This window comes from Lipotes vexillifer, unplaced genomic scaffold, assembly GCF_000442215.2.
Source record: "Lipotes vexillifer unplaced genomic scaffold, Lipotes_vexillifer_v1.1 scaffold950, whole genome shotgun sequence".
In the NCBI taxonomy this organism is placed as follows: Eukaryota; Metazoa; Chordata; class Mammalia; order Artiodactyla; family Lipotidae; genus Lipotes; species Lipotes vexillifer.
In genome coordinates this window covers 31,860-45,456 of record NW_006799337.1, presented here as the reverse complement: position 1 = coordinate 45,456, position 13,597 = coordinate 31,860, and the positions used below count along the sequence as shown (strand labels likewise).

General features: G+C 36.3%; 1 protein-coding gene across 1 annotated transcript in view; it reads left to right on the top strand.

Annotated features, from left to right (window-relative positions):
• GALC (galactosylceramidase) overlaps nucleotides 1-13,597 on the top strand; it is a gene marked incomplete at its 3' end in the record, with an annotated part of 53,751 nt that overhangs the window by 13,486 nt on the left and 26,668 nt on the right. The window contains exons 2-6 of the mRNA XM_007471611.1: nucleotides 4,144-4,212; nucleotides 4,473-4,536; nucleotides 6,102-6,215; nucleotides 8,211-8,350; nucleotides 10,241-10,279. Coding sequence (XP_007471673.1) covers nucleotides 4,144-4,212; nucleotides 4,473-4,536; nucleotides 6,102-6,215; nucleotides 8,211-8,350; nucleotides 10,241-10,279 — 426 coding nt within the window. The remainder of the gene's footprint in view (nucleotides 1-4,143; nucleotides 4,213-4,472; nucleotides 4,537-6,101; nucleotides 6,216-8,210; nucleotides 8,351-10,240; nucleotides 10,280-13,597) is intronic.

Genomic DNA, 13,597 nt, shown 5'->3' with positions numbered 1-13,597 from the left:
ATTTCTAGTGAATAGTAGGAAGTAAACAATTGTGAACTGTTATACCAGTATTCTGTAGGTTGGCAAATTTATGAATATATTTTATAATTTCTAGAAGCATATGCTTCTTTTTTGGTACAGTTTTTCATTGTAGCACAAGACATGTTTACTAACAGATCTAAATATCTTTAGTTTCTCTGTGATAAGAAACCAAAAGTAGATAAACCTATGTTCAGTAATTAATGTTTGAGCATTGTATATTATTCAGAAATTATCTATATATTTAATTAATTTCCATCATTTAACTTAGCAAAACTCTAAGGTTTCAAGTTACTGATGAGATTTGGGTGACTATTTTTAAGTAGACGTACCAGAAAGCATAATTATTTTTGAAAAGTGGATGCCTCGGTGATCAGAGCTTAAGTTATGCATTTGCATTACAAGAAGTAAAAGCCAGTGGATAACTTGGTCTGTAGTCTGATCACAGATCTGACCTTCTACTGTGGGAAAAAAAAATCTTTTCCCTAACCCAGCTGATTTTTACACTTTTATTTCCTAATGTTGCAACCTCACTCATAGGTGCTGGTGCATATTTCAAGGTAAACAGTAGACTAATGGGCTGATGCATTTATTCTTTACTACTACCATTCACCTCCCTATTTTTGTGGTTTAAACCTGGAATAGCCAGTATTTCATAAAATGAGGACTCATAATGTCCTCATATCTTTACTTTGATATTAAATCCATTGTTTAACTTGCTGAAAATGGAAATGTTTTGTTATTTTATGTTTATTAACTCAGTTTAAAATTATTAAAATGAGAAGAATTGTTTCATAACTCAGAATAGGAGACTGTTATCTATTCTAATAGTGTCCTTATGTGTAATGCATCACTCATCTTAGAAGTTCGGTAAATACCGATTGGATGAAACTGGTTGCAAGACTATATTTGTACACCACTTTAAACTTCTTTCTGAAGTCCCTGGTACCTAGCACAGTTTGTGGCAATAAGTGTTTGGAATCTTCATATTTGATAGGGAAGGCAGTATGGTGACCGTGAACTTAAGAGCAGATTGCTAGGGATCTGTTCTGGGCCCTGCCACTCACTGTACAGCCTTGGGCAGGTTATTTAACCTCCCTGTATCTCAGGTTTTTTTCTGGGGACACAGTGATACCTACCTGGTAGGAACATTGTGAGGATAGATGTCAAAGCACAGGATGGCATCTGTCACACGACTCATTTTGGTTAATATCATTCTGTTTCATAGATTAGTGGGGAGGAAGTTATTCCAAGGATTTTAAATGAAAAACGTGTTCCAGTTTGGGTATACAATGCCTGCCATTTGTTGAGAGCTTACTATGTTCCAGCTACTGTGCTAAGGCTTCCTGGGCTGCTTGTAAAGAGCTCCAGGCCTTATTCAGGGAGTGTGATTAGTAATTTGGTAATTTGTTATTGCTTCATGGTACATTTCAACGTTTGGCTGTACTGCTCCTGACTGACTATTGCCATTGACTAATGCTTTTGCATTGGATGTGACTATAGGCTTGCAATAGAGTAATGATGTGGTATGATTACTCAAAGTTGGCACTTTCTGTGTTAGGGATAGAAGAGCACAGAGAGCAAAATAACCCCCAAACAGTGAAACACACTGTTCTAACAACAATGTATATCGTTAGCATAATGCAGAGCAGGCAGCATTGTTTACCTTGGGTCAAGGATAGGTTAGTGTGCATATACAGCATTCATTCACTTTAATATTTGAGCCTCTGCTAGTCTGTAAGCTCTTTGAGAAAGTGACTCTATTTCTAAAAACAATTTGTGTATACAGTGCCTGTCAATTCTTGAGAGCTTACTATGTGCCAGCTATTGTGCTAAGTCCTTTACATATACCTTATTTTAGTCTTAGGACAGCTGAATGAATACGACAACCCACTTTATGATAAATTGCCCTTGGTCACATTGCTTGTAAATGATGTAATCAGGATACCAGCTTCATGGACGCAAAGCCTATATTACGTTGCCTGTGCAGTGCAACAAATGATAACATAAAAGATATTAAATAAATGGTTATTGAATAATAGAATAAATGGGGATATGAACTTGAATAAGACACAGTCCTTGTTCTCAAGGAACTTAGAGGTGAAACAGAAAAGTAAAGCAGTGATGAGGGTGCAGGGATAGAAGAGTTATGGTAGCCATGTGGACCTTGTGCCGAGGGAGTCCACAGTCCAATCTGCGTCAGCGGTCCCCGACCCTTTTGGCACCAGGGACCGGTTTCGTGGAAGACAATTTTCCCATGGACCGGGGGAGGGGGGATGGTTTCGGGATGATTCAAGCGCGTTACATTTATTGTGCATTTTATTTCTATTATTATTACATTGTAATATATAATAAAATAATTATACAGCTCACCATAATGCTGACAGGAGGTGGAGCTCAGGCGGTAATGAGAGCGATGGAGAGCGGCTGTAAATATAGATGAAGCTTCGCTCGCTCGCCCTCCACTCACCGCCTGCCGTGCGTCCCCGTTCCTAATAGGCCACCGACTGTACCGGTCTATGGCCCGGGAGTTGGGGACCCCTGACTTACGTGAAACATATGGGGAGGAGCAGAAGGTACTCTTCCTTGAAGAGGTGGAGTTTGACCTGAAAGCTGAAGGATGAATTGGATTTGGCCAAATGAGGGTGTAGAATGCATTCCAGACAGAAGAAAGAGAAAAATTAGTTTGTCAGACCTAGATAGATGGTGTGAGAGTGATAAGGGGTAAAGTGTCAGAGTTAGAATCCAAATAATTAAGGGATTTGGGTATAAAACTGAACAATCTGAACTTTATCCTGAAAGCTCTTGGGGGAGGGAAGTCGTGGCATGTTTAAACAGAGTAGTTTCGTGGTTAGGTTTTTGTTTTGGGAAGATTAATCTGACAAGTGGTATGGAGGATAAAATATGGGGAGGCAGATGGGAGACCCTGAAACCATTTAGGCTGTTCTAATAATTGAGGAGAGCCTAGGAAGGTAGTGGGGTTGAAGATGAGGGGATGGATTTGAGAGATATTAAGGAGGTCTTGGTGACTGAAGATAGATGGAAAGTTTGATGAAAGGGTGATCCTAAATTTATGGCTCATACAGGTGTTGTTCTTTACTAAGATGGCAAATACATGAGAAGGAAACAGATTTAGGAAAAAGTGCTATGTTTGGTTGGGGATGTGTTGAGCTTGAAGTGGCTAGAGAGTAGCTCCATGGGCCTGTGTGTCAGCGGCAGGGGCTGAGACACCAGCAGAATGTCAGTGGTAGCATTATATGAGAGTAAAATAGAACATCAAGCCCCATGGAAGTCAAGTCTTGCCCTTGGCATACACCTGGCAAGGTGTTGGTTGTTTCATGTTAAAACCTATCTCTTTATTCCCCTTGCTACTGTTGCTCCCCAAAGTATACATAATTGGTGGGTTATTGATTTTGTGATTTCTTTGTTCAAGCAGTCATCAGCCATGGCTTAGGTATGATCAAGTGTTATTTCCTGCATCTTCCACCTCTATTCTGATGGAAAGTCTTGTGTGAGGTTTCCTTGTGTGAGGTTTCCTTAGTACAGCCTAGCCTGGGGAATCACTGTGTGGTCATTCTTAATAGCAAGAGGTAGCACCTATAAATCTCTAATAAGAATGAGGAGAGTGGAGGTTCCTTTAAGCAGTGCTACTTGTAATATTTTCTTGCAAGATGTTGAGGGGAAAAATTACCTGAGATTCATCTTTCCCATTCTGGCCCCCAGATACTGTAGTTGCCAAACAGCCTTAAGACAGAGAAACTGTCTCATTTCTTCTAAAAACCACTCTGTGAGTCAAGGTCCTCAAGATAAATTTGTAATAATGAGATTCATCAATAGACTTAGCAAGCTTACCTCCCAGCCAACCCTTATCTCAGTAGAAGAGAAACCTGGTTGTTGCTTGGAACCTATGTTTTAGCTATGGGACAGACAACAGCCGTATTTGCCCAATGATGGGCAAAACCAAGACAGGCAAACAGATAACCTGGGAAACGACTTTCCACAGCTCAGCGCTGCCCAAGAGCTGGCTAAATATGGGCATGCTAGATGGCATGCATAAGCACTCTGAAAAGGTGTTCATTATTGGATTTGTTTTATTCATACTTTTGAAAACTTTTTATTTTTTAGGCAACCTCCCGACTTCTAGTAAATTACCCAGAGCCCTATCGTTCTCAAATACTGGATTATCTCTTTAAGGTAATGAAAAAATAATTATTTAATGGTATCTGTGATATCTTAGAAACTGTGGTGAATTTCACCAATAGTCTTTAGTACCTTCACAATTCTAGTTTTTAAAAAACTAGGCAAATTACTTTTGGAATAAGTTGCTGTTTATTTGAAGTTTTGCTTTGGTTTTCTCATCTGCAAAACCAAAGGCAGTGATTAGTAATTGTCTTAAAGTGTTTTGTCCTTCATACAATAAATCACAGTGTTAATATTGTTACTTCTTTCCCCAGCCGAACTTCGGTGCCTCTTTGCATATTCTAAAAGTTGAAATAGGTGGTGATGGGCAGACAACAGGTAGGAGTGTTTGTGGAATGGCATCGTTTTCCCCCCAGTATTTAAACCTATACTTAAACTTATGGATTGTGGTTTCAGAATATAAAGAATGCCAACATTTTTGATGTTGATTACTGCTCAGATTGTTCTTTATTGTTCCTTCTTCATTCTAATTATTTTTAAAATATTATATCAAAATATGCATTTTTTTCCATACAAAACAGCTTGTGGACTTTAGATTGCTTATTTAGTTGAAGTACTAAACAAATCCAGTTTTTTATAAACTACTATTTACTAGACAGAGCATAGGGAGAGTTTGGAATTTTACTGAGAAGTTAAAAAAAAGAAAGATTTTAATGTATAAAAAAATATGTAAGATGTTATTAGCTTTAAATAAAATATGTGGCAAAAATATAAGTAATTTCAGAGATATTTCAGAGATATAGCTTTTTTGTCTTTTAAAAATAAAATCATTTTTAACCACTACATTTTCAATCTTCATTGTCATAATTTTGGCTTTGTGTAGTACATGTAGTCAATTAAAAAATTTATAGGTCTCTGGTTTTCAGGAAGAAGAAAATTCTCTCAGTGATTGTATATAACTTATTTTTTATCAGTTAGATTCCATTATAGTGAACCTTAGAGTATTGTCTATATACCCATGTACCTGTTAGTGACTTGGAAGTGGCTTTTGTTAAATAGATATATCTGTGTAGTGGAATTGGTATTTAATTCATGCTGAAAGAAACAATGCAAATGAAAAACAAAAGAAAATCCCATAACAAAACTATCCCCAACCTATTATAAGAAGACATGAATTTTATCGTCAAACCCTATTTTGCAGAATTGATAATGACTGGCCACCTTCATTTGCTGAAGCTAAATTAGAGGTGGAGATACAGAAGCAGGTAGTTCTTGTGAATTCTGATGTTCACCTTTAAGAAGAAAAGGGCTAGGGCCCCTCTCCTTCTGAGGCCCTTCTTAACAAGGGCAGATGTTTGTGAAATGTGGTAACACATGAGGAATGATGTCACTTACCTACCTTGGCACCCTGTAGAGGTTAGTATAGAATTTTCTTACAGTGGGAAAGTGTACTCGTTCCTTTTTTCTCAAAATTCTGTTGTCTTGATTTAACAAGGCATGTTACAGGCTCAAGGCATGGGGTATGGAAATTGGGGCTTTGCAGCCCAGGATTCACATCTAGGATTGAGAAGCTGGAAGCTGAGGTGATCTGAACTTAAAGTTGGACATAGGGATTTGAAAACCCCAGAGAGACCAAATCCCAGCAGAATATAGTCCTAGGAATTTTCAGTTATATGAATTGATAACACTTCTCTTAACACTGCTTACAATAGAAAGTTGTGGTTTTATAATTTAAGACCTTTATGATGCTTATGGTAATGAAAAAATGAAATAATACGCTTTGATCATCCATCCTTAAGTTATATAAGATTATTCTTATGTGCCCTACGTCAGGATTGGATCTGGAATACTACTCTGAAATGTGTGTATGTGTGTAGGGGAGAGTGGCCTACAAAGCACCATTAACAGATAGTTTCCTTTCTGTTTTGCTCTCTCCCATTCAGATGGCACTGAGCCCTCCCACATGCACTATGCATTAGATGAGAATTATTTCCGAGGATATGAGTGGTGGTTAATGAAGGAAGCTAAGAAGCGGAACCCTAATATCACACTCATGGGTAAGAAGTGAAGTTTGATGTACTTTTGTAGTCTGTTTTCCTTTAATTTTTAAATTCTGAATCGTGTGTGGAGTATCTATTAATACTGTAGTATTAATAATGTTGTTAATACTACCAGTATGCTACCAGCAGCAAAGCATGTGCCAGGCATGATTCCTTCTTTGCTCATATATATTGTGTCTGATATTTATCATACCTCTGGAGTAAGACATTACTCTTCTCATTTTACAGAAGCAGTGGAGGCTTAGAGAGCTTATACCACTGACTTAAGTTCAGAAAATTAGTAAATGTCAAAATCAGGTTTAGAGCCTTATTCTGTTGTTTTTGATTTTTTTTCTTTTTTTTGTGGTGCTATACTAATTTCCTCAACAAAATTTCTCAGCAAAATTTGTAAAAGGGCAATACTATTTGTAAAATTGTATACTGTATGCAGCAGTATATGCCAACTATTTATAAAAATAGTGTGCTACGTGCAGTAGTAGACCCCATTTCTAGATGAGGTACATACAAAAGTGTTTTTTGGTTTGTATGTGTGTTTGTTTTGAACCTCAAGGATGTGGTGGTCACTGTTCTAGGCATTGGGGATGCCTAGAACAATCCAGCCCCCAATTCCTGTCCTCGTGGAGCTTAGATTCTAGTGGCAGGATGGTTTCTTAAGTGGGACTGTACTCCTTGCACTGTTCTCCTGTAGCAGTGCACAGACCTATAAAAGATTTCAAACATACACAGTGGTGACATACTTTTATCATTTGAAATGTATTTGATTTTTTTTAAGCAGGCTTATACATTCAGGCTAAATTACATGAGTTGAGATCCATTTTATAGGACTTAATTTCAAGTTATTTAAAAAATCATTTTCAACCATCCAATTAAAGGACAAGCATAAGTTTTTCTAAGTTAAAAAAAATGAGGAGGTCAGTGTGTTCTTTCTAAATGGAGTTTTGTAAGAGATTCCAGAAATGTTTTGAGCAGTAAAAAGCATCATTGACTTCAGCACATACTTGCCCATTGTGCTGTTTTCAAGGTCAGTTCTCATTTAAATGCAGAAAATCTGGCATGCTGAACCATGTCCTAACAAAGACTTCACATCGTGGGCCTTCAGAACGTATTTGGCATTTCATTGTTTTAAAACATTCCATTATTTTAATGTCACATTTATTATGTGGATACACTTAGGCATTCTTCTAGAGTTTAGAAAAATAAGCATTTTGTCACTTAGATTTTAATTTTTTTCAGTGGTGAACTAGATGGGTAATATATATTAACAGTTAAGGAACTTAATGTTGACCTTATTTTAATATTAATATATTAGTAAGAGATTTAGGATTTAGAATCTTAATTAGTGCTTCTCTACTCTTCTCATTTTTTTTTTTGATTAATAATAACGGGGGTATTGGAAGAATGTGGATTATTTGTTCTATATCGTGTAACAAAGGTATATTTCCCTATTGAGTCAATGGCATTTGTATTGACATAGGACAAACTAGTTTTGTTAAATTTGATTACCTGACTAATTAGTCTTTAAATAGCTTCAGGTTGTAAGAAGATGTACTAGTGAATAAGGAATTTGTATTGTACTTACCTCACAGAAATAGTTAAGCATAAGCCTTTCAAAACTCTTTGATTTGACCTTAGAGAACAAAAATTGAACATTGCATATCTTTTTAGCAGGAGGTGGGGAAGTTAAATTAAATTGTAAGTTACATTTCTTTATATTGGTAAGTATCATTGAGAGAGGTGTTTGTTTTTATTTCTTTTTCTTGAAAGAGCATTTGGAATTATGGAACCTGACTCTCGGGGTCAATAAGGAATTACTGTGTTCATAAACTGGAAGGGATTTTGAGAATTTGTGCATGATGTGTAATCTTTCCTTTAGTCAGATCTTTATTGGCTCTTTGCTTAGCCTGTGTTTGTTCTTTTTGATTTATTTTGCTTTGTTTTTAATAGTGCCAGCACTCTTAAACCTACTCCAACTTTGCCTCTTCCTCTCTGCAGGGCTGCCATGGTCGTTCCCTGGATGGCTGGGGAAAGGTTTCAACTGGCCCTATGTAAATCTTCAGCTGACTGCCTACTATGTCGTGAGTTGGATTGTGGGCGCCAAGCATTATCATGATCTGGACATTGATTATATCGGAGTTAGTAATGTATTTTTTAGAACATGATTAACCTTTGGACATTTATTTATAATTTTTTAAAGTAATTTGTGGCACTTTGGTGACTACTTTGTGTCATGAGACTAATTTGTTCTATTGGTGTCTATTAACAAATTAACTACATGTCACCATTTATTCTTTCTCTCTGCCCATCCAAATTCTTCCCACTTTAGAAAACTGCACTTAGTGTATGCCTCCCGGAACTATTTCTTTGTTTTTGTTATTGGTAGTACCCCAGCTCAAATTCTCCTTCTTCCAAGCTTTCCCTAGTTTCTCTAGTTCTTACAACAATATTGTGTTTACTCTATAGTTTAATGAATGATTGATCTCATTTTGCTCCATGAGTCTTCCGTGGTCCTAAACCAGAGGGTGGCCGACTTCTTCTTAAAGGGCCAGAGAGAAAATATTTTAGGGCTTTGTGGATCAAAAGGCAATATTAAGGATATTATGTAGGTAATTATATAATAATTTAAAATGTAACCACTTACAACTGTTAAAATCCATTTTTAGCTTTCAGGCTGTAAAAAGTACAAATGGTGGGCCAGATTTGGCAAGCTGGCAGAAATCTGCCTACCCTTTTCCTGAACTGTTATTTAACACCTTTTAATGATTTAAAAATGTAAGACATGATAACTTGTGTTTCTAGCTGGTCTGTTGGCAGGCTGGAGGGATATGTCACCCTGCACTGTACCCCATAGAGCCTCACACACACTCATAGTGGGTCTCTATACACTTTTGCTTGTTAATATGCTGTCTATCAAAACTGATTTTAAAAGTTTTCATGCAATTAGCAAGCAGTTATTGAGCTTCTACTGTGTTGCAGGCATTGTGACTATTATGTTTTAGGGATACCAAGATTAATAAGCTCTTAAGGAGTTCAGTGAGAGAGGCAGACACTGGAACAGATAAATTACAGTATCACAGGACATGAGGACATCAGGATGAGCCAAGGGCTCTAGGAAGCCAGAAGCAAGAATATACTTGTTTTTGTTATCCTTCCCCAGATTACAACAAAATTGTTTGAGAACTTTCTTAAATGTCAGGGTATGTTTAACCCATAGTGAAACTAAATGTAGGTTTGGGTCGAACAGCATTCTATTATGGTAAAGTCACACTTAGAAAATGTTTCTGGTAAATAATGGGTTATTCACATCACTTTTAGACTCTTGATAATCACAGGCTATGGTGAGGAAGCTTCTTTGATAAGAACACTTTCCAGTATCACTGGAGGCTGAAAAGAGTACCTGGAGGCTAGGCCCATCTCTCAGCTACAAACTGAAAGTCGTGGAAGTTCTCTTTCAACTCTAAAACCTCCTGCTACATGATTCTAAGCCTGAGAGATTTATGTATGTTCCATTTATCTGTCTTCATTGAGAGTTTGCTTTTGTTATGTAGCACATCGTTGTGATTCTCTGTGTGCGCTAAAAAAATTACTCCTGTACATTGTCCCTATTAATACTTGGCTTTGGGGTGTGTGTGTAGGGATCTTATAAGAATTATTATAACAATCCGTGTCTGTTAGGTCTCCAGTGCCTGCTATAGTCCTTGGCATACATTGCCTTGTCAGTCTTTGTTGAATGATTGAATGGATATTCCATTTTTAGAAATCTCTGGAATTAGGTGACTTTTTGAAAAATATCCACCAAATATTTTAAGGTTTTTAAAAATAATATTTTAATTAAAAATTATCTTGTCTTATAAATATCTATAAATTTAATAACAGGACATTCCCTTAAGTAAGAAAAATGGATTTTCAGATGATAAGAAAGATGATGAAAGATAATATTAATGGAGAAAGGTTAATATTAATGATAATATTTGCTTTCTGTCACAAAAGCTTTCAATTTGACATTTTGACTTTCTGTTTTGCAGATTTGGAATGAGAGGGCATTTGACATCAATTATATCAAGGTCAGTACAACTTTAAAATCTTTTTATCTTTAAGTTATTAGTGAAAAATTCCTTTATGGTTCCATGGAAATTAGTAGTAGGAACACCATATTTTTTAGAGCACAGTTATTTATTTTGCTAGTTATAACATAAAATTCAAGCAAAATGTTAATAATATTTATATTCCTGATTAAGGCATATGTAATTCCCTCTGTGCCCTAAATTGCCTTTGTCTGTAGAGTTGTGTTGAGTTTTCCTACTTAAATGTTCATTATTTGTGGAATTATGATAATCGTTATAAAAACAATTGTATCATTTTAGATTTTTAGGACTTCAAGAAATGTAGATTTTTCTTTCACTGTCATATATCAAAATTTATAGTATATAATCTCATTCTTGTTTTCTTTGGAATGCCTATTATATTGGAGTTGTTGGATGTTTCTATTTGTGATTAGCAAATCGGTAGCAACTAACATTTGCAATGTGTGTTACTTTTTGAGCCACTTTCCCTAAATATTTATCTCTGTTTAATTCTTACTACCTCCTTTATGAGGTAACTACTATTATTTCTATTTTTCAGAAAAGGAAAATCTGAGAATAATAACCCCTTCTGTCATTGGAAAACAAATGGCAGTTTAACTTTTCAGGTGGAGATATTCTTTAGTTTACTTTACGGTTATATTTGTCTTGTTTTATGTGTCTTTTCTCCAAGAAATATAATTTTGTGGTTGTATTTTCTTTCAGTTTAAAAATTTTTTTTCTTTAAATTGAATGTCTTATGTTTTTAAGCAGGTAATATCCACTAAATTTCTTTCATTTATTTATTCATTCAGTCTGCCAGGAAGCATTTACTCAACACCTAGTTTGTCAGGCATTGTGTACATGCTTGGAATACAAGGATAAAAAATACTGTTTCTGCCCAAAAAGAGTTAACATCTGGGGACTGTAGAGTCCCATATGAACAACTAAGATATCAGCTATAATTTCTTTGGCACAATAATGCACAGGGTTGTCAGAAGGTACAGAGAGGACGTGACACCTCTGCATGAGTGGATTTGGGAAGTCTGTTGGGAGACTAGTTGGAATCTTCAAGGTGGGATGGATAGGAACTCCCCAAGTTGCTAAGGCAGGGCCATTCCTTTGAGAAAAAGTGAAGACTGGGAGGTAAAGGGATTTGGGGGAAGAGTAAGTGGAGAAAGATGGATTAGACAAGTGGGGGCACTGAGCCATCAGTAGGCCGTTATGTTCACTGCAGTAACAGCACAATTTAATCACTAGTTGTGGGGAGGAGAAGGTATAGATTTAGAGGACTGAATGCAGCCAGAGCCAGGTAACTCAAAGTTAACTCCTAAAAGTTCACTCCTAATGCTGTAGGCATTACCAGTGAAGTGGTGAGAGTGTGGTGGTGTGGAGGTGGGACAGTGGAGCTAGTGTAAGATTGAAGCACAAGAGTTCATGGAAAGTTATGACTGCTGTGAGTGCAGGTAGGTCTGATGAGAGCAGCAGGGGGACAGAGCAGAAGCCAAGTTAGTGGCTGTGTCCTGTGTAACCCTATAGTCAGGTGGACCATGTTGCTGCAGTCATGGACTTTCATCTTCCCAAGTTTGACATTTCATAGTTTTTTTTTTCTCCTTGGGATTATACATGTCTCTTTAATTGTGTTTATTTCATTTGATGGAAGCATTAGAAGCATTAGAATTTAGTTCCCTTTTTCTTTTAAACTAATGGTCTGCAACTAAGGTGGTTATTTTATTTTATTTATTTATTTTTTTACTATTAAGAGTCTGTTGCTGATTCCATTGCATTCTATTTCAGCTTACCTGATTTGAAAGACTGTGATTCCTGTTCTAAGACTCATCATCAGCGTTTCAAACAGTTCAGACTTCATTTCCTTTTCCCTGAAACTTTAGTTTACCTGCAGTAACATGTCTCAGGAAATAACTTTTAGTTTGCATTTGCCATTTTTGTAGCAAGATTTTACTGGAATCTCTGTCCTGTTTGTTAAAATGCCTATTGAAAGGGTTCAATAATGGCAGATGAATGTAGGTGTTCAGGTTCGATAAGCTTAATGAATATATATTCCGTATAGTATAATAAGATGGCCCCTGGAAATAATGAGGATTTGTTTTTAAGAGTAGAAATAAATACATTACAAACAAGCAATGTATGTAAAGGTGGCAAGGCTATTATTTCTTTTATTTTTGCTATTTACATTGTATTTATGATTTACTCTGGTTTTCAGTGATGTTTTAAAATTGTGTCTGGAAAATCCCGTCTAGGATCTGAGGGTGGTGGATGGAAATGGATGTGTGAGTCTCTGGACTCTCATTCAGTCCAATCAGAACAGCTTCCTTTTCATTTCTCTTATAGGTAGGGTTTCTATCTAGGCTTTTTAGGGGGCAGAAAGGGATGGGTTCCACAGCAAAAACATTTGGAATACATTAGATAAAACTTTGCTCAAAGAATGCTGCTATTCATACTGATTTTGGCAATCTATTATAAAACATAGCTTATAGGCTTGTATATTTTGCAGTATTATTTGAATATGTACTTACTTAAAAGTAAGCAATCTTAGAGGTGATGGTCTAGGAGTAGCACTAGAAAAACTAGATATAATATTATGATAAATGCAAATGTGACTAAGTTGTTCTCCTTACTCTCTGTAAGAATAAGAAAGAATTTCAGGGTGATGAAACTCAAGATTGGTCTCCTAATAGAGAGCTTGGGAGTCTCAGTCCTACTGAATCTTGAGAGTTGGTCTTTATTTACTATTAAGGATCTGTTCAGATTTCTTCCAGAGTGGAATTGATTCATTATTGGCCTCCTAAAAGAGCACATTAATTGGAAATTTCTTTAGTTCAGAAAAGTTAGAGAGTGAAAAGAGAGCTTGTGAAAATCTGTGTTCTTTCTTATCTTAATTAATTCAACCAATATTTATTGAGCACCTGCTACTATGAAGCTGACAGTTCAGAGTGCTTGGGGGTATAGCAGTGGGTTTATTCACACCCATTCATCAAGAACTACCTCTGTTTTGAAACTAACATGGTATTGTGAAGCAATTATACTCCAATAAAGATCTATTTAAAAACAAGACAAATTACTTCTGTTTTGAAGTCTGAACCTCCTTCTCCTAGGTGAAATAATGTCTTCTTTTCTCTTGTCTTGTTTTATATTTTGGCAATCCATACATTTCAGTATATACTACTCTCTGATTTTCTAGGACATTCTGTTAGTTTTAGTGTCCTGGTGAGTGTGCTTGCCACCTAACGGTGAGGACCCCATCCTGTGCTTTTTTTTTAGAGTCCACATGGGGCCCAGGTACAGAACTAAATACCAGAG